Source organism: Meles meles, chromosome 6, assembly GCF_922984935.1.
Source record: "Meles meles chromosome 6, mMelMel3.1 paternal haplotype, whole genome shotgun sequence".
Lineage (NCBI taxonomy): Eukaryota > Metazoa > Chordata > Mammalia > Carnivora > Mustelidae > Meles > Meles meles.
The window spans coordinates 67,889,353-67,912,782 of record NC_060071.1 but is presented as its reverse complement, the minus strand read 5'-3'; the positions used below and the strand labels follow the sequence as shown (position 1 = coordinate 67,912,782).

Genomic DNA, 23,430 nt, shown 5'->3' with positions numbered 1-23,430 from the left:
ATTGTTATGCATGAAGTTATGAGTAAAGACATCCTTGCTTCTCTCATTTGTTTTTTGTGTTTTTAAACTCATTTAAGACTCTTAAGGCCTGAAACATTTGTGTTGAATTTTCTAATGCCCTGGGAGTATAGGGTTATTTTTCACCTCTAAATTCTCTATTTACTACATCACAGAGAAATAGTATACTTAAAATTCAGTATAGATAGATTCTGACCTAGTCACTTAGAAAACCAATTTAAATAGTAATTTAAAAATGCAATAAAGACAGAGAAAAGTATATTTTTCAGTTTTCTGCATTTGGGAAACTCCTGTGTTTTTCTTAAATTTCCATTTATGATATGCTTTGAATAGTGAGAGTGAAAATGAGATATAAAACTTTTTTTAAAAGACCTGTTTGAGAGAGGGGTGCCTGAGTGGCTCAATGGGTTAAAGTCTCTGCCTTCCACTCAGGTCATGATCTCAAGGTCCTGGGATCGAGCCTGCATCTGGCTCTCTGCTCAGCGGGAAGCCTGCTTCTCCCTCTCTCTCTGCCTGCGCCTACTTGTGATCTCTGTCTGTCAAATAAATAAATAAATAAATCTTTAAAAAGAAAAACAAAACTTTGTTAGAGAGAGAGAGCAAAACAGGGAGAGAGAATCCCAAGCAGACTCTGTGTTGAAGGTGGAGACTGAAACGGGGCTCGATCTCACAGCCCTGAGATCACAACCTGAGCCAAAACCAAGAGTCAGACACTCAACCGACTACACCGCCCAGGTGCCCCAAAACTTTTTTTAGTTGAGAGCACTGTTTGTTTTGTAGGGTAAACTTGTGGAAATCTACAAACACAGCACTTTAATAATGTTATCTCCCAGTCATGGGAATAACAGCTGGATTTTTAAATTTTTTTTTTTGCCTATGACCTTCCTAAAAATTTTTTTTACAATGAATATTTATTTAAGATAGTAAATATTTCAGGGTGCCTGGGTGGCTTAGTCGGTTAAGCACCCAACTCTTGGTTTTAGCTCAGGTCATAATCTTAGGGTCATGAGATTAAGCTGAGTGTTGGGCTCCCTGGTCAGTGAGGAGACCTGCTTGAAGATTCTCTCCCACTGCCCCTCCGCCCTCCACTCACTCTCCGTTTCTTTCTCTCTCTCCCTCAAATAAATAAAATAAATCTTTTTAAAAAATAGTAAATTTTTCAAGAATGTAGATGAACTGGAACTCTCCTATCAAGTAAGATGATATAATCACTTTGGAAAATAATTTGACAGTTTTTTTAAAAAGTTAAACATATACTGGCCATATAATCCAGCCTTGGGTATCCTAAGTATCTACCTAAGAGAAAATAAAATATTTCTATACAAAGACCTGTACACAAATATTCATAGCAGCTTTATTTGTAATAGCCAAAAACTGGAAACAATAATCGTCCATCAATGGGTGACTGGAAAAACAAATTGTGGTGTACCCATACAGGGTAACGCTATCAGCATTAAGCAAGGAAGGAAGTACTTTACACAGCAACGTGGATGAAATAATTGTGCTGAATGAAAGAGACCAGACCAAAAAGTATATACTGTACAATTTCGTTTATATAAAACTCTAGAAAAGGCAAACTAATCTAGAACAGAAGCAGATGTGTGGTTTTGGGAAGGTGCAGCATAAGGGAGAGTCAGGAGCATAAAGGAAGTTTGGGGTTGATGGATATGAGTTTATCTTGAGTTTGATGATGATTTCATGGATGTATACATATTTTAGACTGTACAGCTTAAGTACAATTTACTGTATGTCAATTATACTTGAATAATGCTGTTAAAAAAACAACAACAAAAAAGCACAGATACTTGTGTTGTTGCCAGGCAGAAGAAGGATGAAGTGCTTGAACAGAAAGAGAAAGAACAATAGTAAAGTGGAAAGGAAATAGGAATGGGTTAATGCTCAAGTGAGTTGGGTTGCACCTGAGTGGATTTCAGTCAGCGGTTTTCTGAGATGGGTCCGGTCCTTCCAATAGCCCGGAGAGCCAGGCCCACTCAAGAGGAGAAGACCAAGCATAGGTGGGACATTTGTGCCAGGGCTTTTTCAAATGTTATGTCATCAGTCCCTTGCAATTCAAAGTGTAGTCTGTACGTCAATGGCATCAGCAAAACCTAGGCATTCTTAGAAATGCAGGCTCTTGGGCCCATCCCAGACCTATTAAACCAGATTCTGCATTTTAATAATATCCTCGGTGATCCATATACAAAGTAAAGTTTGTGAGGCTCCTAACCCGAACTACACAACAATCTAGAAGGTAGCTGTTACTTTCATTTACAGACAAGGAGACAGAGAGGTAAGATACTTGCCCACGTTCATACCGGGCTATGATTCAAACACTAGTCCATCTGAGTCCAAAGGCCCCAAAATTTCCACTAGAAAATCACCTTCAGAGAAGGAGTTCAGGGGAAGGATTCATTGGCTGGCTTGGAGATCTGGGCAAGGATTAAAAGTAGATAAGAAGGTAAGGGGAAATAAATAAACAGGAACCAGCACCAAGATGTGTAGGAGAATTTCTTAACATTTTTTTTCTGCCCATAAAAGTAATATATACACATGATTGGAACATACTAAAATTGGAACATACTAAAAACTATAAAAAAGAAAATCAGGGGCATCTGGGTGGCTCAGTCATGTAAGCATTTGCCTCCAGCTCAAGTCAGGATCCAAGAGTCCAGAGTCAGGCTCTATGCACAGCAGGAAATCTGATTTTCCCTCTGCCCCTCTCCCTGCTCATGCTGTCTCTCGCTCTCTCTCTCTCAAATAAAATCTTTTCTAAAAAGAGAAAAAATTAAAACTGGTAATCCTACAACCCAGAGATGACTATTATTAAATGGTTTAATTTAAGGAATCTGAAGGTTGCTGCCTTACCAAAAGTACATCCTGGTTAGGTCTATCTGGAGACTGAAAATCCTCAATCTTCTGTGTTCAGTTCCATTAAATGAAGCAAATGTCAGTTAAGTGTAGGCTTTGTGGAAAATCCTGTAACAATAAAGCAAAAAGGGACAACAGACTGACCACCAGGAGATTCCAGTCTTGAGTTAAAATCAGCACAATAATTAATTTATTAGCACCCACCTAAGGTGTCGGTTCTGATTGACTTCTGAGATTTGAGAGCTGTTACATAAGGCAACAGGACCAAAGGAAATGGAACACCATGTGAGTCTTTTTTTTTTTTTAATTGATTGCTGCTTAGTCAGACAGGAGGTGGGAAACAGGAGAGGGGAAAATACTTCACAAGAGCCATAGTAACTAAGTACTATTATCGTCATATGAGGGAGTACATAGGGGAGACAAAAGAGAGTTGAAATATCTGGATGGTGGGGAATCTCGGCCTCAGGCTTCTGGGTAACCACTACGCTCTCTCAATTGCCAGTTTGTTTTTATTGGGAAAAACATACACATTTGGTATGAAAAACATTAAGCGCTACAGACCTATAAAATTCCAATTTCTCTCAAATTCTTTTGACAGTAGTGACCACAGTATTTAATGTATTTTTTGTTTTTAATTACAAGCCCAACACATAAATGTATGCCCATTGGAAGAATGCAAAGTAAAAGTGAAAGTTCCCTCATCTGTCTCTTATTTCACTCTCCTCCCCTCAGAAACCACAAAGGTGTGGTGCTTATCCTGCCATTGATAGATATTGTGTATAGTTTGGAAAGCGAGGAATTTTAAAATTATGACTACAAAGACTATTATAGTTTGGAGCACAGCACCCACTATAAGAGGGATTAGAGGCATCATCAGTTGTCAGCTTGGATGAAAAAAAGTGCTAAGCAAATGCAGAAGCCAAAACCCCCTAACAGTGCGGGTGTAACAGGACAACCCCAGGAGCCACTGATTGGGCACCATCCCTGGGGATATTACACCCGTGACGAAATTACTGGAACGACCACTTCAAGCAATTTTTTTCCCTCGTAGGTCCTCGGGTCTGCATCTCACTTTCCATTTAAAAACTACAGAATTCTGGAGCACTTGGGTGGCTCGCTTGGCTAAGCGTGTGCCTTCAGCTCAGGTCACGATCCCAGGATTGGGGCTTCAGCCCCTGGGTAGAGCCCCCAGCCTGCAGTGGAGCCCTGCCTGCTCAGTGGAGAGTCTGCTTCTCCCTCTCCCTCTGCCCTCCCCCCCTGCTCAATATTCCCTCTCTCAAATAAATAAAATCCTTAAAAAACAAACAACATTCTTTCAAATGCTCCTTTTCTCTTTTGGTAAATTTTCTCTAAACCCCAGATTCCCACTTTCCAGCTCGCTTAGCTGATACTGGCCAGTTGGTATATGTGGTCTTTCCTGTTGTCCCCTGATGTATTGGATCTGCATCTGATTCTATGCTCTCTCCTCTCTGATGTCTTGGACCTTTCTAAACTCTTCTCCTTCTCCCCACCCCCACTGTTAGGTGTCCCGTAGTCAGAAACCACTTTGTTCTTTGCTCAGAAGGCAGGGACTTTTTGAAAACTCTTCTTCCAAAAGAAGACTGTAAAGAAACCAGGAAGAATTGTTTATTAAAAACTCAGTAATTTAAAGCAAAAAGAAAACACCAAAAGGCAAGAGATGTATACACAAAAGCCACCATACACACAATGGCTGCAGTCAAGATACAAAGGAGGAAGTGAGACAACAGAAGTTTGGTGAGTTTGTGATATTTTTTCCTTATTTTATTATTTATTATCATCATTATGACTGTAGATCAATGTGTCACAAATGAGTTTGCTAAAAGGTTTTATCATTACTAAAAACAGCCAAAAATCTTTTTATCCAATGACCAATGACAGCAAAACCAGAGGCAGAATTGACCCCTCTGGCCACTCGATGCTCTGAGGATGTGGGTGGGTGAGATGGGCTCCACCATCTACCCCAAGAGGCCATGACAGGTGGCAGGTGGTTCGGTGAGCTTATACTCAGTGTTTAGTGAGGGGAAGGGAAGATTCCAAAAAATTTGGATCATTCTATACATATAAACTGAACTTGATTATTTTAGTTTAATGATATAGCTATTTTCTATGTTATTATATACAGAATTGGTTTCTTATTTTTTTTAAGGTTTTATTTATTTATTTGAGAGAGAGAGAGAGCATGAGAGAAGAGAGGTCGGGGGAGCAGCAGATTCCCCGCTGAGCAGGGAGCCGGATGTGGTACCTGATCCCAGGACTCCAGGGTCCTGACCTGAGCTAAAGGCAGTCGCTCAACTAACTGAGCCACCCAGGCACCCTGGTTTCTTATCATTAATAATTTTAGATGTTTCTCCATGTCATACCTTGTGGTAGGCAGAATAATGCCCCACCCACACAGTTGTTCATGTCGTAATCACTGTGAGTGGTGTAAGGGACTTTGTACCTTCCCTTGATATTATCGGGAAACATAGATTCTCCTCTAGAGCCTCTAGAAAGAAAAGCAGCTCTGCCTTAATGTTAACCCCTAAAACTTACTTTAGACTTGTGACTTACACAACTGTAAGATGATAATTTGTGTTGTTTTAGGCCACTGAGTTTGTGGTAATTTGTGCAATTCATGGTGTTACAGCAGTAAGAAAAAAAACAATTCATGCCCCTTTTTCAGAATCACAAACATCTGGGCCTTGGTTGCCAGGAGCCTAGTTCAGTAGAAATACTTGCCTTTCAAAGTCAAGTTTACCCATTGGTTAACCAGATTCTGGCCATATAGTGCATTTTTGGTACACTCACGTATGAGGAAAAGCTATTGTCCATTCCATAGCTGAAGGGGTGACAGTTGGGCTGAAACCTGAGCTGATCAGAAGCTTTGGTCTTGCACCTCCCATCACTGCCCTCGCCAACATGGCTTAGTTCCCACTACCTCTTCTGGACAATTTCACAGACATGCCACGCCAAGTGGGCCAAACCACTTCTGCCCTCTCTGCTTTCGCCAGTGTTAAACACAGAAGGAGAGGAACAGGAAGAGCCTTCTAGCCCCCAGGATAAAGGTCTCCCAAAGCTTTGGTTTCTTTCTACTTAGCCTGGTCCCGATCTATCCCTCAGATCTCAGTGTGCACCACAATCAATCCTTTAACAAACCTTTACTGACCACCTTGCTAGATGCTGGGCACTGGTCTGGCACTGGGGGAACATCTTTCTTCAAAGAGCTCAGAGACTCTGATTTATAGGTGTGTGACTAAATTATGGTTCCAGGAAAGCGATTAACTCCACCTGGAGGGATTAAAGAGCATGCAGAGGACTTTGGTACCACAGAAAGAATGCGGACTTTATCCCTTAGATCATAATATAGGCACAGTGAAGCTGGGTTTGGTTTGGTTTTGTTTTTAACTGTTTGTCTTTGAGGCATTTTTTGTTTGATATTTTAAAAAGCTTTATCACATAGCTTCATGTTTTTTCTAACTATAAAATTCATATTCATTATGAAAAATTCAGACTACAGAGATAAGAATAAAAATAACTTAAATTGTCTGTTAAGCCACCAACCAAAGATAACTACTGCTAATGAACTGATGTTTGTCCCTAGACTTAGTCTATTTGTATACAGATATGAATATGGTCCTACATACAAAGATGTAATTATTCTGCATAGACTTTTTTGCAAATAGGTTTTATTTAACTATATATCATGGACAATATATCCATTTCTATAATAATAGAGATCTGGGTAGTTTTCTCATGCTTTCATAATACAGTTGCCACTTGCACAGCATGGGGATTATAGGACCTCCCCCACAGTTGAAAATCTGCATATAACTTTGATTCCTCAAAAGGTTAACCACTAATGACTGGAAACCTTACCAATAATATAAACATTCAATTAACACATATTTGTGTATATATTATATATGTATTCTTACAATAAAGCAAAGAGAAAAGAAAATATTAAGAACATCATAAGGAAAACACATTTACAGTATTAAACTGTATTTATGGGGTAAATCCACATGGTTCAAACCCATGTTATTCAAGAGTCAACTGTATTTCCTTATATGAATATACCATACTTTTTTACCCAATCCTGTACTGGGGACGTTTCCAGTTTTTTCCTATTGTACCACAACCTCCATACTGTGATTGCCCTCCATAGACTTTGTACCAGGCTACACTCCACTGCCCAATAGAAAGAGTGCTCATCTTTCTTTCCACACCCTTCCCTAAGGTAGTCATTATCATTGAAAAATCGCATCTCCTTGTTTGACTTCATATATTTTTTAAAGATTTATTTATTTTAGTGAGCACGCATGCATGCACGAGAGAGAGAGAGAGAGAGAGAGAGAACGAGAACGCAGGGCCGCGCATGCATGCGAGGGCTTTGGGAGCGTCAGAGAGAGAATCATCACGTTGACTTCCCACTGAAGGCAGAGCCCAAGGCGGGGCTCCATTTTATGACCCATGAGATAAGGACCTGAGGTGAAATCAGGAGTCAGCTCCTTAACCAACAGAACCACCCAAGGCCCCTTGACTTGGTATTTTTTTTTAAAAGGCAGTTAGATTGAACAGTTCTTCACATGTTTGCTTGTTATATGTGTTTCCTGTTCACTGAGTCTCCTATTCATGATTCTGTCAGTCAAAATCCCTGGTCACTGGGCTGGGCGCCTAGGTGGCTCAGTCAGTGGACATCTGCCTTTGGCTCAAGTCGTGATCCCCAGGTCCTGGGATCGAGCCCCTTGTGGGGCGCCTGCTTCTCCCTCTCCCACTCCCCCTGCTTGTGTTCCCTCTCTCTCTCTGTCAAATAAATAAATAAAATCTTAAAAAAAAATAATCCCTAGTCACTGGGAACAAACACTGACTAATGGAGCAGAGGAATGTGCTTAAAGAATATTTGTCAGGCAAATGTTACCAACCGCTAGGTGAAAGATACACAGAAGTTGATTTTATCATCTTCTCGACTTGTTTTTGTTTTTCAAAATAAAATGTTAGAAGGAAGAGGGCCCTGAGAGGGAAAAGGCAGGGGAGGGTTGGGGAAATGATGGCAGTCTGGCCTAGATCCCTTCCTTGCCCAGACTATGCTCCCAGCTCTGAGGACAATGGCCACTTTGGCCTGGAGGTTCTCAGCCATCTTGAATGAGTCTACCTTTTCCAGGCCCACAGCAGGGGTGACAAGAGCCAGGCAGCTCCTGTGGCAGCCTCAGCCCTCCAGGACAGTGATTTCCATCAGGCCACATCCCTGATGGCCTTGATCAACTACCAAGTTTCAGACCAAATAGGATAGGATATTGATTTTTTTTTTTTAAGATTTTATTTATTTATTTGGCAGAAATCACAAGTAGGCAGAGAGGGGGCAGAGAGAGAGGGGAAACAGGCTCCCTGCCGAGCAGATAACCAGATTTCAGGCTTGATCCCAGGACCCTTGGGATCATGACCTGAGCCGAAGGCAGAGGCTTTAACCCACTAACCACCCAGGTGCCCCAGGATATTGATTTTCATCTTGCCTTTCCCGGAAATAAAACCTTGGTTTTTGAATAGAAAAAATCAGGTGAAGTACATACAATGGAAACTAATGTTGGTGACTGTATATTCAGTACCATTTCTGAAAAGTGACTTTCTCAGAATTATCCCAGGATATCATAGGAGGACAGGGGCAAGAATAAGAGAGAATGTATTATAGGCACAGATGGGTTAGATCTGAAACCAGAAGGTCTAGAACCTGGAAGATCATGGAATCATTATCATCATCATCGTCATCATCATCAAATCAGGGTTAAGTAGTCATATCCAAATTCTGCTTAGAGTATTTGAAGCTCATGATAGAAAGAAATTTACAAGGAAGCAACTTTGATAGAGTTGATTTCTGGTCCACAAACAATTTGGTGGTCAATGGTGTCACCCATTCAAGTTTTATGCTAAATCATCTGTTTGAAGGTAAGTAGAAAAGTAGAACCTGAAACTCAAACTACTTAACTTTTAAAAAAGAGGCTAAAAAATCCAGTAAGTTGTCACAGTCAAGACCAGTAATAGTCTCTTCCAACTTGTTTTCAGGAAGTCTTGCGTGTGAAACAAATATAATTTAAACGTGAAAGAAAAGTCTTTACTTTTATCTAATCATATTTATTCAGTTGTACTTAATTGTGTAACAGAAATATTTTGCAGACTTTATGTATAATTCAATGAAGCCCTATTAATAACTGCATTTTCTGAAGTTTGAAAAAAAAATTTCAAATGTCACAGGTGATTTAAATAAATAAACAGTGAACCTAAATGCAACACCAAACAATCTGTTTTTAAAAGTTTCTCTTGGGACGCCTGGGTGGTTCGGTTGGTTAGGTGTCTGACTCTTGATTTTGACTCAGGTCATGGTCTCAGGGTGGTGAGATAGAGCCCCATGTCGGGCTCTGCGCTGGGCATGGAGCCTGTTTAGGATTCTCTCTCCCTCTGCATCATCATCCCTCACCCGTCCCCTCCTACCCCCACTTTCTCTCTTTCTCTCTCAAGATAAAAAAATTTTTTTTCTCTTAACCAGGAGTTTCCATGTAAATGTAGCAATTACAGATTTATCCCAGAAAGCTGACTTACCTGATTATGGATTGAATATAGATTTGGAAAACAAAGTCTCAACTTCTGTCTGCACACATACCTCTCCTATAATGTAAATAGAAGCATAGTTTTGAGAAACAGTAACATTTTTGAGATTTGTATAACTAAATATTATATTGCAATGTAAAATACAGATAAAAACATAGTAGTTTTATATACCTAGTCTATATTCTCCGAAGGTCATGGCTATAGACTGAATACTTGTGTCCCCCCCTTCCCATTCATATGTTGAAATCCTACCCAAGGTGATGGTATTAGAAGGAGGGAACTTTGGGAGGTGATGAGGTCATGAGGGTGGATTCCTGAATTTATAAAAGAGACCCTGCGCAGCTCCCTCAATCCTCCCTTTTACCATGTGAGGACACAGTGAGAAGGCACCATCTGTGAACCAGAAAGCGGGCTCTCACCAGACACTGAATCTGCCAGCACTTGATCTTGGACTTTCAGCCTCTAGAACTGTGGGGGGGAAAAAATCTGTTGTTTATAAGCAATCCAGTCTCTGATATTTTGTTATAGCAGCTCAAATGGGATAAGACAAAGTCGTACTTTTCTTACTTAAATTAGGACAATTTTTTTTGAAGAAGTGAATAATATGGTCAAAATTTCTCCGTCTTGGGGACACCTTGGTTGCTCAATTGTTAAGCTATCTGCCTTTGGCTCAGGTCATGATCCTGGGGTCCTGGGATCAAGCCCCATATCCAATTCCCTGCTGGGTGGGGAGTATGCTTCTCTCTCTGCCTCTCCCCCCAACCCCTGGTTTGTGCTTTCTCGCTCTCTCCCTCTGTCTCTTGCTCACTCTCTCTTTCTCTCAAATAAATAAATAAAATCTTAAAAAAAAACCACCATTTTTCAGTCTCAATGAGGATGTAGATTTCTGTGTTAACAGACATTCAGCACTTAGCCGAAGTATAGAATTTTAAAAGAAATGTGAGAGAAATTAGGAACCTTATTTTTATATTACCCATCAACAGTGTTATGTTAATTTTGAAATGGTTGCTGTTTGGGTAGTATTGGTTATCAGGAGGCATGAAAGAAGTATTGCTAAAAGGATCTGGACTTAACATAAGTATCTCTTTTCCTGAGCCCTCAAAATCTTCAGAAACAATATAAAGAATCTTCATCTAAAAGTTCTTTTAAGTAGATTCGAAAGGTAAATTTCATATTGCCAGATCAAAGTAAAGTTATTTTGTTTCCTTTTATGGTTTTTTGTTCTCTTTTGTTTAGTTTGCCATTTGGGAGCCTTACCTTTTCATGTAGGCAAATTTATCAGTCACTTATCATAGCTTATGAATTTGCCTGGATCATGGTTAGAAGGACCTTCCCTACTTTACACTTTTTATAAATTCACTTTGTTTGAGCTTTTTGAGGTTTAATTTTTTTTTTTAATATTTAAAGCCCTGCTCTATAAGAATTTATACTGGCATAAATGTGTCTTCAATATAGAAGTTTTTACTTTTTTAGTGAAATCTTTGTCTCTTATGATTTTTTTTTTTTTTTGGTCTTTTATGATTTCTGTCATAGGTGTTTTGGGGTTTGTTTTCTAGAATGACATTTCTTGGGAACAATGTGAAGAGTGGGCTGGAGTACACACCCAGGTGGCATGCTAGAAACTCTATCCGAGGGAGTCTCCAAGGGGAAGGACAGTTTTTTTCATTTCAGTTCAGCTCAGTTAACATTTACTGAGAACCTACTCTGTTGCAGATACTGTGTTAAGTGCAGGAAGCACAAAGATGACAAAGACATCTATCCGTTCTCAAATGAGGGTGACAAATGCAGAAATAGAATTACAAGTCAGTGGCAGGTACAATGAGAAAATAGTGGAAGGACCAATGAGTACCCCTAAGATGGGCACCTCATCTAGCCTGGAAGGGAAGATGATATTTGAGAATGCTTCCTGGAGGAAGTGAAGCCTGAGCTAAGTCCTCCCCCTGCCCCATTCGGATATTTAGAAAGTTAGAATAAGACAATTTCATAAAGCATCTGAAATCCCCCTCCAAATAAAATAACTTCCTCTGCAAATTTGTTTTGCTTGTGAGATCCAGTGAAGAGCATATTACTTGCTAAGATACACATTTAATATCACTGAAAAGAAAAAACTGGGACAGGAAGCTGCCTTGATCAACAGTTGAATACAACTCCCAGAGCAAAGGAGAGAGGCCCCCAGGCCAGAGAGAGTCATCCTAGTGCACACTGATTATGAGAGAGGGCTGCATCAGGATTCTACTTTCCCCACAGAGCCAAATGTAGCTCGCTGGTTCTGACCTAGAACTAGAAGGCAGGGATCTTGAGGACTGGAGGCTGGAGAGGCAGATTTTAAGGATCGTATGCCTTCTGTAATGGACAGGAGATAAAAACCACTGAGGTGCTTCATTGGAAAGTGTCAGATCTGATGAAGAAACTTGGAAATCATCCACATGGGCTAAGTAGGAAGATGTGAGAGGGTGAGATTGTCCAGGGATACCAAGGTGCAGAGGGCTTAATTTTGGGAGGGATTCTTGATCCCTTTGAGAATGTGACGAAAACTCTGGACTGCCTCTCCAGAAAAATGCCCCTTAACGATCACACAAGCATACACAATTTCAGAGGACTATCAAATTAAGAATATTCAACATAGAGGGGAAAGAGAAGAGGCACGAAGGAGAGGGTATTTGGATGACGATGAAGAGAGTAGGAACTAGGTCAAAGAAAGATGACCCCAGAAGTACAAGAAGAGCTGAGAGAGTAAAGTGATGGGAAGCTGCAGGAGAACAGAGATGTGAGGACGGCATGGGCAACAGTGTTAACTGCTGTAGAGACTTGAACTAAAAAACTTGAAACGTCTTGAAACGTCTTTTGCACTTACAGTTAAGAAATCGTTGGTAACTGTGAATAGTTTCTGAGGGGTGATGGGTAATGGTAGTTCCAGATTTGTTTTAATCCAAGAAGTTTCAGGGGTGGCGTCTGGGTAAAAGTGAGGGTGGGAGAGTGGCCTTGTGTGTTTGCAGAGTACTAACATGCAGCTGAAAAATTGTCATCTGTCCGTAGAAAGTGTTGAGGAGTGCATGAGCGTTCATCTGTTTCCTGGTGCCTTCACTGTGATGGAGTCAAAAGCCAGAAAGCAATGGTTGAAGGAACGATGTGAGTGGAGGAAGTGGCGAAATTTGGTTCATTGGTAGGTGAGAAATAAAGGGCAGTTAAAATGAGAAACAAGGGGCACCTGGGTGGCTCAGTGGGTTGAAGCCTCTGCCTTCAGCTCAGGTCATGATCTCAGGGTCCTGGGATCGAGCCCACATCCAGCTCTCTGCTCAGCGGGGAGCCTGCTTCCCACCGCACACTGCCCCCCCACCCGCCTCTCTGCCTGCTTGTAATCTCTGTCTGTCCAATAAATAAATAAAATCTTTTTAAAAAAATGAGAAACAAAATCAAGCAAGGGATTTTGTTTCGAAGAATGAACACAGCCTGATATAGTTAGGCTGTGAATGCCCCAAGTGGCTCTTCCTAAGACCTGGTCTCTACAACAGCCTCATAAATCGCTTCTGAAACACTGAAATTCACCGTTTGGTTCTTGGTGAGCTATTAGGAAATTCTTAACAGCTGAATGACATTACCAAAAAAAATCTGAACCAACTCAGATACTTGAAAAGTTTTTCAGTACCTTAAATTTAAGCTACTTAATTTCCCCCCTCACTCATCTCATTCTGATGTACAGCAAATCTTTTGAACAAAATTTTTCTTTAAAGGTACCAAGAACCACAATCCTATAACCATGACAATAGGGCCCTAACTAGCATTTTTGATGTAGAGAAATTAGCTTCATTTTAATTTTTCTTCCGAAATTCTACAAAGTCATGTGGGGTTCATTTAAACACAGGATGTGGGCGCAGAACCCAGGATCACTCAGGGGTTAGCTGAGGCTCAGGAGGGTCTTAGGGTTTTGCCTACCAGCTGTACCCATGTTCTCGCCTTTGTTGTTGTCTTGTTTTCTTTTCGCTCCTGAGCTTTTGAACCAGTTTTCCATTAGAGTAGCCAAGAAGGTATAAGATTGTCTGTGTACCTCATGCAAAAGTGTTTTAGCCTTGAAGATCTGTCTTCTAAATTCACAGGGGTGTGTCCTCAGTTAGAGCTGGGTGACAGACCTAAGTCCTGGGACCCCATGAAGGGTGAGCACCCCCCAGGTGCTCTGCCCACATGCTGAGATCTTGGTTGCCAGCAAATCTCAGCAAAACCTAGGGATGGAAAGGAACATAACTTCATAAATCTCCTAGGAAAGGTGTGGAAAACAGGGGTCTTTAAAAAAAAAAACAACTGGGGGCGCCTGGGTGGCTCAGTGGGTTGAGCCGCTGCCTTCGGCTCAGGTCATGATCTCGGGGTCCTGGGATCGAGTCCCACTTCGGGCTCTCTGCTCAGCAGGGAGCCTGCTTCCTCTCTCTCTCTCTCTCTCTCTCTCTCTCTGCCTGCCTCTCTATCTACTTGTGATCTCTCTCTGTCAAATAAATAAATATAATATTAAAAAAAAACTGCTCCCAAATATCAATCCCCATAAACTGTACCCACAAACTTGGGGGGTTTAAAAGTGCAGTTTATTTCTCTTACCCTTTTATCGTTAGATTACATTCTCATGTTTCTAGCAAGATGCAATGCTGGCCCTTTAAGGGGGGTGCAGGGGAGGGGCTGGGACTCTTAAAGCCAGGGGCAGCAAATCAGCCCTGGCCTAGGCTGCCCATGGCTAAACTAAGCAGAAAGGACAGCAACAGTCAGGCGGTGGGTGTTGGCAACAAGGCAGCTCTTGTTGAGGGGGCCATGTGTATCTGTGTGGAAGTGCTTCTCCAGTTGCCAGCTCTGTTCCTCATTTCTGTCCCTTGGCAGGACAGCTCCCTGCAGCTGGGGGGTGAGGGCAGAGGCCAGGGCTTAGGGCAGTCTGAGAGCCCAGGGTCCTATTCCTTGAGACCCTGGGCTAATACTCCTCTGGCAACTTTGGTAGGGGGAGAGCATGGCTGTTCTAGGGTGCCATGCCATCCTTACTGAGGAGGAGGCTGTCTCTGGGTTTTTTCCCCGTCTCAGGTTTACCTTCCAGAGGCGAACAGTGTTTTCTTACCAGAGGAAGGAGACATGGCGGAAGTCTGCCAGCCTGCAAAGATGAAATGCCTTGAAGGTACTGCTCATAGGGTGTGGAATCTGGATGAAAATCCTTGGGATGCAAAGACTTGCTGGTATGTTTCAGTGGACGGATGTGGGCCTGGGAATCCAGAATTTTTAGGAGTGACTTCCAAACTCTTCGACGTGCTGACTATATCACATAGGTGACTGAGGTCACTTTCCTTTTTTTTTTTTTTTTTAAGATTTTATTTATTTATTTGACACACAGAGATCACAAGTAGGCAGAGACGCAGGCAGAGAGAGAGGGGGAAGCAGGTTCCCCGCTGAGCAGACAGCCTGATGTGGGGCTTGATACCAGGACCTTGAGATCACGACCCGAGCCAAAGGCAGAGGCTCAACCCACTGAGCCACCCAGGCGCCCTGAGGTCACTTTTCTAGGCACTATTTTACCCCCTTCATGGGGAAATGATCACTACAAGCCTTGCAGGACTGCTCAGAGCAGAGCACTGTGTGAAGTATCTGGAGCACAGTAGGCTTTAATTGCAGTGAGTGCCGGTATCTGGCACTTGATTCGCTAAGGAGGCACTGAGGGGAGCTGTTAGGTGCGGGAGAGCAGGTAGAGCAACCTGGGGTGCTAACTAATGAGGTAATTGAAGAGATGTGGAAGGCAAAGGCGTTTGGCACCTGCCGGGTTCCATTTGCTCCAGTTGGGGGGTGGGGGTCAGGGGTAACAAGGTGGGGAACTGTTTGAAGGTGGTGCTGGAGAAGACTTATGAACAGAAGTGTTCCTGAGAAGAGTCTCTCTAGACGAGATTCCTCACACCTGCATCCCCCACTACTCCCTCATCAGGCCCCTACTTAAACCAAAACTCAAGCAAGTCCTGTTGTTCCTCAGCTCCTGAGGAGGAGCTGGTGTCTGCCTCCCAGTTGGATGAGGAGGAAGAGCAAGAGGAGGAGGAAGAGGAGAATCTGGATCCAGATCTAGCCCCAGAGCTGGAGGAGGAGGAGGAAGAGATGGAGGAGGAGGAAGAGCATGACCTCGGGGATCCAGCTGTCCTCAGTGCTATCCACAACACCCAGGTACTAGGGCTGGAGGGAGTGGGGGGACGGTCGGCTGGAACTCTCTGCAGCTCACAGACAGTTGCTAAGTTTCCTTCTTTACTCCAATCTAGTCCTTGCGTTAACCATTTGGCCATGACAAAATGGCCTCCCCATCTGCCTAGATAGGTTCTGGGTTAACACTTCCTATTTTAGGCTTAAACCTGAGTAGAGACTCTCTCCTTCCTCTCTCTTTCTTCCTATCTCTCACTTAGTTTCTGATGCTGTCTTCACCTTAAAAACCAGGTGGTATTAGGGTCGTGCACAGCCCACAGGTGCTGGTTGAACTCCTAGTACTGAAGGTGAGTCATCCTTGGCCCTGGGCCCCTGTGTCTCAGCAGTTCATTCCTGGTATTTATTCTCTTAGATTCCCACAACCAGTGGACAGCGACAAAGATTCCTATAAAGAAATGAAATCATGGGGCGCTGGGTGACTCAGTCAAGTGTCTGCCTTGGGCTCAGATCTTGATTCCAGGGTCCTGGGATTGAGCCCCACATCTGTCACTCAGGCTCCCTGCTCAGCAGGGAGCCTGCTTCTCCCTCTCCCTCTGCCTGCCGCTCCCCCTGCTTGTGTTTGCTCTCTCTCTGTGTCAAATAAATAAATAAGTAGATAAATAACATTAAAGAAATGAAATCACTCAGAGTCTCCCTCAACCTTTTCCTGAGATACCGGTCTTGCTTCTTCTCAGAGGAAGCAGAGGTCCTGACCCAGTTGATTTTTTTTTTTTTTTTTAACCGCAAGGGAGGGCCAGACCACCACTGTGTTAGATATTGGAAGTGACTGGCCTTCCTGCACTCATACCCAATGGACACTGATAACTATAGAAGACACCTCAGGGGCTCATTCAAGCCTGTTTTCTTCCCTCCCTTTCCAGAGAGGCCTTCTCAGCTCCTCTGGAATCAAGGCCTCCGGTGTGCTGGGGATGTCCCCTGCTTCCTTGCACTTTCTGTGGCAGGTGAGTCCCTTCAATCTCCATCCTGTGACAAAGTAATGGCATGTGGAGAAGGAGCATGTGGAGTGTCCCTTAGTCTGCCCTTGACCTTGTTCTGGCGATGAAACAGCCCAAGTGAGGTGTGGGAGATGGGAGACACCATAATGTAGAGTAGCTTGGTAAATGACAGAGGTGGTCCTGGGACAACTGGTCGTCCATATGAAAAGGACAAATCAGAGCCCTACTTCCACCTCCATACATTTCAGCAGATGAGCAGCATGGAGCAGAGGGCTAGAAAGAGCAGCTGCCCTCAAATGAACTGTGTCCTGAGAAGACAACCTGGGCCAGAGATGTTGCAGGAAATCCTGCAGGGAGAATGAGATGACCATTGTAGCTCTGAGGAAGGCTTCAGAGGAGTCCAAAAAGAGGCAGACAAGCATTGCCCCAGGGGCTGAAGGCACAAGAGCCTGAATAAATGACCATTGCAGAGAGGAGAGGGGGCGAGAGAGAGAAAAGAGAGAGAGGTGTTGACGCACCAGACAGAAAAGGCACATGCCCCCACATTGTCAGGGACTAAAGAGCTGCTCCCTAGGAGGTGACAAACTGTTGGGTGAGGTTCTTGTGGGAGAAAAGGCAGGTGAGAAAAGGCAACAGGAGCAGCATTCTGTTGGTGGAGCTTCCCTTTTCCCAGACCTCTAAATTCTGTTCTCAGACGCTGGACTACCTCTCTCCAGTTCCTCTCCGGACTACCTTTCCCAGTGCCAGCTCTCCAGCACGGCACTTTGGACCTCAACTTCTCTCGCCAGACCCAGCTCTCTTCTGCAGCCTGCCAACCTCCGGGCCCCCTAGTTTCAGGTACTGGCTCAGGGTGCTGGGCACCCCAGCATCTCCCCCAGACTGAGCTCTTCTCTGGAGTTATCAGGACGTAGTGTCTGAGGAGGGATGGGGCTACCTACCAGCTGCTACAGAAAATCACCTACAGAAACCTAGTCTTAGAAGTGTGCAGTGGAGTCCCGTCCCTTCTCCCTCACAGAGGAGGAAGTGGAGGGCCAGGGGGACTAAAAAGAACTTACTTGAGGTTAGCTGGCATAGCAGAACTGAGATTAGGACTCAGAACTCCCAACGACCAGGCCAAATGGGTTTCTATTGTGTCACCATTTCCTGCAGCGCAACTGCAGGAAAATAGATCCTGGAGGGGAATGTGAGCCCTGCCGAGCCATGGGTGTGTGGTTTCATGTGGCTGACTTTGGGGAGGCACGTGGGTGGGTGGGGTTGCCTTAGATGTTCCGCTGAGCTTCCTAGAGGCCAACTGGATGGAAGGGTAGGGAGCCGAGTGGTTTCTTTGACTCAGCCCAAGTTTCTTTCTAAGTCTGCCTAGCCACCTGACCCAGCTCCACCCTCAGCACCAACGGATCCTGCAGCTGCAGCAACACAGTCGAACACCAAGGTAAAGCCCAGAAGAGCAGCAGGGTTGAGGGCAGCTCGTTTGCGTGCTGGGTATTCCCCCCCCCCCCCCCCGCCCGCCCACCCAGAGTTCCTGCACAAGTAAGACTCTCCCCGTGTTGCCTACCTCCTGTACTCTGTTCCATCCCTCCCTGCTCACCATTCCTTGGGAAGCTATGTGAGGGTGGGTAGGTCTAAAGGAATGTTCCTTTCTGGCTTGAAGTGCCCCAGCCAAGAAGCCTTGGTCTCAGCAGCCAGACCCCTATGTTAACCTCATGACCCGAAAAGAGAAGGACTGGGTGATTAAAGTACAGATGGTTCAGCTGCAGAGTGAGAACCCCCACCTGGATGACTACTACTATCAGGTGAGCCCCAGTAGCTCCTCTCAGCCTCTGACCTTGGCATCCAACAGGCCTGGACTCCATGGGTCCTCTCGGATCGTTTCTCTAGCTCTTAGAGGGCCATGTCCAGTCAGGTGGGAGAGGCAGTCACTACAGGATAGGGGCCATATCCCAAGATGACATCCCAAGATCCTTCCCTTCTATTCTCCTGCACTTCAGACAAATGGGATTATTTACAATTCCCCAAACACCAAGGTTTTGTCTTCATCCTTTGCCAAGAACTTCCCTTATTCAGCCTTGAAATACGAACTTTTCCACTTTTGTATACTTCCGTGGGTCTTAGAAATATCTTGTTATAAATGTTCACCTACTTCTTGCTTTTTTTAAAGATATAAAACACATGAACTTTATGAACCATGGGATTTGACTTGTTGACTTGAATAAATGCCAGCAGACATATTAACTCCTTACCCTTTGCTCCCTGTCTTCCTTTTGCTTATGAGGCAAGCTTTGCTTATGGGTTTTTGGGTTATCTGAGTTGTGTTCCACTTTGTTTTCAACCTCTGTGAGCCTCCTACTAAGGTTCCCACCTTTATCTACTTCCTATTTAGACTAATTTCTTCCTTTCTATCCACCACGCTTTAAAAACTCTGCATGGATCACTGAAAGCAAAATATTTTTTTACCTCTTGCTTTTTTAGCACTGCTCCTAAATGAAAGAGCTTTATTCAAATCCTTGTTTGCCTCACAGTTGGTGGCTTTATTTTAGCTTGGGATTTTACAGATTTCCTTAAGACATTAGAGCTGCTGAGCCATTCTTCAGAAGCCTAAAACTGGCCTGGAGTGGTATTAGCTACTCGCCAATTGACAGTAGTGTTATCTCTGTACTACAAACTGCTGATGGTCTTCGTGCCATCAGATAACTGTGATTTTTGGAAAGCAGAGGTAGGATCACAAAACTAGAAGGGGAGGGTGAAGGAAAGGTGTGCAGTGTATATCCGAGGAAGAAGGAATGCAGGAAGGTTACAGATGCTGATACGGGTTTGCTTGCTGCCTCTCCACGTGGTTCTCTGCCTTTTCATCAGATCTGGTGGTGGTGTCTAGCTCTTGAAGTCCTCAGTATGGAGATCCCAAGCCAGCTGTCATGAGGCCCAGGGTACTCAAGATGCTTCAGAGTGGTTGGCAGGAGGTCCCAAGGGGCCAGTATCCTGTCTGGAATGAATGCAGTAGGAAAGGGTGTATTAAGAGGTTGCACTTGAGAACTTTAATTCTAAGTTCAGAAGATGAAGATACATTTTTCTATTCCATGGACACTCAGGAATATTATCAGAAACTAGAGAAAAAGCAGACAGATGAAGAGCTACTTGGGCGAAGGAGCAAGTTTGAATCACTCAAGCTGGTAACACCTTACATTCAGAAGGCAGAGGCTTATGACTCAGGTAGGACCAGGGCTGACCTGCTGGGTTGGGATGGACATCTGGATAATGGAGGGTGGAAAGAGAAGGGGAATATGCTTCTTCTGACTCTTCTTTGTGCAGTGGTTCGAATCGAGGGTTCCCTGGGCCAAGTAGCTGTATCAACGTGTTTTAGCCCTCGCCGAGCTATTGATGCTGTACCCCATGGATCTCAAGAGCAGGTAGAAGTGCTATCTCCCAACAACCTTTTTTTTTTTTTTTTTTTTTAATCTCCCCTGTTTTGGAGAAAGGACAGGGGCACTCTCATGCTTGAGGTCAGATTGTGACTTAAGAGTGAGAAAGAAGTGTGGTCAGACTCGGTGTTAGCTTTTCCAGCCCTATGTCTAGCTCGCCTGAGGCTTGGGCTGCTGCTCTGAAGGTGTGGCTGATGGCCTGGGACTCTCTCCTAGGAGACAGGAGCTGCAAGCAGTCAGAGGCTTCAAGTGTTGGCCCGGATTGAAAAGGTGAGATAGCAACTCCTTAAGGATGAGTTCTTCATTTACCTTTGGGAATGGGATATTCCTCAAATTGACCTCTTCTTTTCCCACCTTTGAATTCCCAGATGTTTCTTCAGTTGCTGGAGATAGAGGGCCAGAAGGACAGGCTGCTGCAGCCCTGCTCCTCTGAACAACAGAACAACCAGATTGAGAAGCTCTTCCAAGCCTTAAAGACCCCAGAGCAGAATACTCTGGAGTGAGTGTGGGAGGCTCACACCTCCTGCCCAGCAAGGGAAAGATAAGCAAACCCAAGGGCTTTCCTTCTGTCCCTCTTTTCTGGCATGAAGCCAGAGCCCTGAAAATGTCTTTCTTTCTCACATGTAGGGAGGCAGCAGATGGCTTCCTACAGGTGCTCTCCGTGAGGAAGGGGAAAGCTCTAGTGGCAAGGCTGCTCCCTCTCCTGCCCCAGGATCGAGCTGTTAGCCTTCTTCTGGCGATCACCCACCATTTGCCCCTCCTGGTCAGGAGGGATGTAGCTGATCAGGTACTGTGGCATTGAGGAGAGAAAAGGATGGTTTTGTGCATGAGTTAGAGATCCTTCTTCTTCCTCTCTCTCCCATCCCCAGAGATGTCCCAGAGAATGCTGGGCAGGGAAAGGTGCCAAACCTGGCCCCCATGGTTGAGGAGGTTATAGAACCAACTACTATAGAACGACTGATTATCTCGAGTACAATGACCAAAACACACAGACCTGCGGTTGCACAGGTGTGAGTGGGCTGTGGAGGTTTGAGAAGATAAGGACTCTCTGAAGTGTTAAGCCCCATATCTACCCTTCTTAGGGAAGACATCCTAGATAAGTGGGTATTGGAGGACCACTTAACAGTGGTTGGAGGGACCTGAGTAGTAAGTAACCCGAGCAAGAAAGTACCAAAAACAGGTCATCCAGAAAAGGGAATACAGGCAAAGTAGGAGGAGGTAAATTTGTAGTGGAGACTGAGAGAGATACTTACTGACCTTTTTGCAGGCTCTACAAATGTTATTCAAACCTCTGGGCAAATGTATCAGTCACTTGACCTTCCATGAACTCCTCCAAGGACTTCAGGGTCTAATGCTGTTTCCACCTGGCTCCTCGGAGAGGCCGGTCACTCTGGTACTTCAGAACCAGGTAACACAGTGGGAGGCTTTGCTCTTTCCACAGATGGCCTCCAGGTGGTATCACTGGCAAGGACTAAGCAACAGAGTATTACCTCTCCCTCTTCTCTGTAGTGCTTCTCCCTGTCAGTGAGCACTAGGATCACCTGGAGAGCTTACCAAACACAAGTTCCTAGGTCTCACCCCAGAGAGTCTCGCTTAGTAGACCTGGGGTGTGGCCCATCCATTTGCTTTTCTAACAAGCTCCCTGAGGATGGTGCTGATGGGGACCTCTAGAGCAGAGGTCACCAAACTTTTTTGATGGTGTATCCCTCATAGTAAAAAGCTCTGAACCCTATCACCCATGTGCTAGTCTAGAAGTCCTATACATGTCACATTACACTAAGTACGTAATAAATACAAGAGAAATTTTTTAATGCAGAGACTCTAGATGTGGAAGTTGATATCTTTTAATACCCTAATGGATTATTTTGTGAACTCCTCTATGCAAATCTTTGTCTAAAGAATTTCTGCTTTCAGTGCGGTCCATAAACTACCTGCATCAGATTCCTGAGTCTGTTCCTGATCTATAGACTGACTGTTGAGAGTAAAACCCACAACTCTGCATTTAATCAACTCTCCACAAGGATCTTTTGGAAAGTTCAGAGCAGTGATATCCTTCAAAAGGTCTGAGAGTTCTTTGGCCAGCCATTGTAAAATAGGAGTTTTCCAAGAGTTGAAATGCACTTTTACATGTGAACCTGCCCCCCCCTTTTTTTGAAAATAGAGCCAAGAAAGCACAGAATGCCTCTTGTGAACTCTTGACCTTGCCTACTATATTTCTTGCAGTTTGGAATATCTTTGCTCTATGCCCTACTAAGTCACGGGGAGCAGCTGGTATCCCTAGAGTCTTCCCTTGAGGAGCCCAGCAGTGATCACACAGCTTGGTAAGATCTTAAAGGCCTTGTAAATGCTATTTCAGTATCCCTGGGATGTATAGGTTGAGCCTGGTGAGCTATTACCTGAGTGGTATATTCAAGTATTGGGAGGAGGTTGGACAGAGAAGAGAAAAACATCAGACTTATAGCTGTTCTCCCTTCTCATTTGTTTTTCCTTCCTTCTTTCTTTTCTAGTGTCCTAGAGTGTTGGTTTCCCATGGAAGGCAGTAGAACAATGATTAAGGGGACAAGCTTTAGAGTCAAACAGACCTAAGTTGGAATTCTGCCTTTGTCAGCAGCATTGCAACTTTCAGACATGTTACTTCCCTTCTCTAAGCTTGTTACTTCATCTATAAACTAGGGATTTAGGGATAATGATGATAATCAGAGTTCTTAAGAAGGAGGATATGTACAGCACTATTGCCTGACACATGCAAAATATGCAAGTGTTCTCTTAACTGTTAAGAGCACAGAGGGTGATAGTGGTAGTGGTGGAAAAATAATTTGGAACCTTGGCCTTGAGTCTACTTCCTGCGTAAATACAAAGACTCTGATGTTTTTCCATCTTCTCTGCCCTCCAGGACTGACATGGTGGTTCTGATTGCCTGGGAGATAGCCCAGATGCCAACAGCCTCTCTGGCAGAACCCCTAGCCTTCCCCAGCAACCTTCTTCCTCTGTTCTGTCATCATGTGGACAAACCCTTGGTACAGCACCTAGAAGCTAGGATGGAGTAAGTGATGGTAGAAATGAGGTTATAGCCCCTTGTTCAAGCCCTGTATAGGTTCGGTCATTTCTTTTAAGCCAAGAATATGGAGGATAACTTGTATTTAGAAGTGATTCTAGGCACTTTAGCATTTACCCAGTAATCCGTCTGTCTGGGTTAGGGTCCTGAAGCCCATTTCTTCAGCCAAAACTTTTAATTTATTCCCAGATCCTTTGCTCATTGATCACGCTAAGCTACCTAAGGCCAAGGATTAATATGAGAAGCTGAACTGTTAACTGAAGAAATATTTGAGGGACAAATCTAAAAGTATGAGCAACATGAAGGTCACTTCTGTTCTCAGAATTTACCAGCTGCTGGA

At 43.9% G+C, this 23,430-nt stretch overlaps 1 protein-coding gene and 1 long non-coding RNA gene across 2 annotated transcripts; one reads left to right on the top strand and one right to left on the bottom strand.

Moving 5' to 3' along the window:
• Positions 1–2,327: 2,327 nt before the first annotated feature.
• Positions 2,328–3,127, bottom strand: LOC123944305. The gene is made up of 3 exons (XR_006818775.1): positions 3,091–3,127; positions 2,884–2,994; positions 2,328–2,447 (listed from the first exon to the last, which is right to left on the bottom strand). It is a non-coding gene; the product is annotated as an uncharacterized LOC123944305 (long non-coding RNA).
• Positions 3,128–14,586: 11,459 nt separating this feature from the next.
• PATL2 (PAT1 homolog 2) lies at positions 14,587–23,082 on the top strand. Its single transcript, XM_046007856.1, has 14 exons — positions 14,587–14,629; positions 15,470–15,654; positions 16,548–16,628; positions 17,317–17,459; positions 17,983–18,051; positions 18,271–18,412; positions 19,706–19,826; positions 19,926–20,023; positions 20,252–20,305; positions 20,404–20,534; positions 20,663–20,822; positions 21,303–21,443; positions 22,259–22,356; positions 22,929–23,082. The coding sequence occupies exons 1-14, from the start codon at positions 14,587–14,589 to the stop codon at positions 23,080–23,082; spliced, it is 1,620 nt and encodes a 539-aa protein (XP_045863812.1).
• Positions 23,083–23,430: the final 348 nt, after the last annotated feature.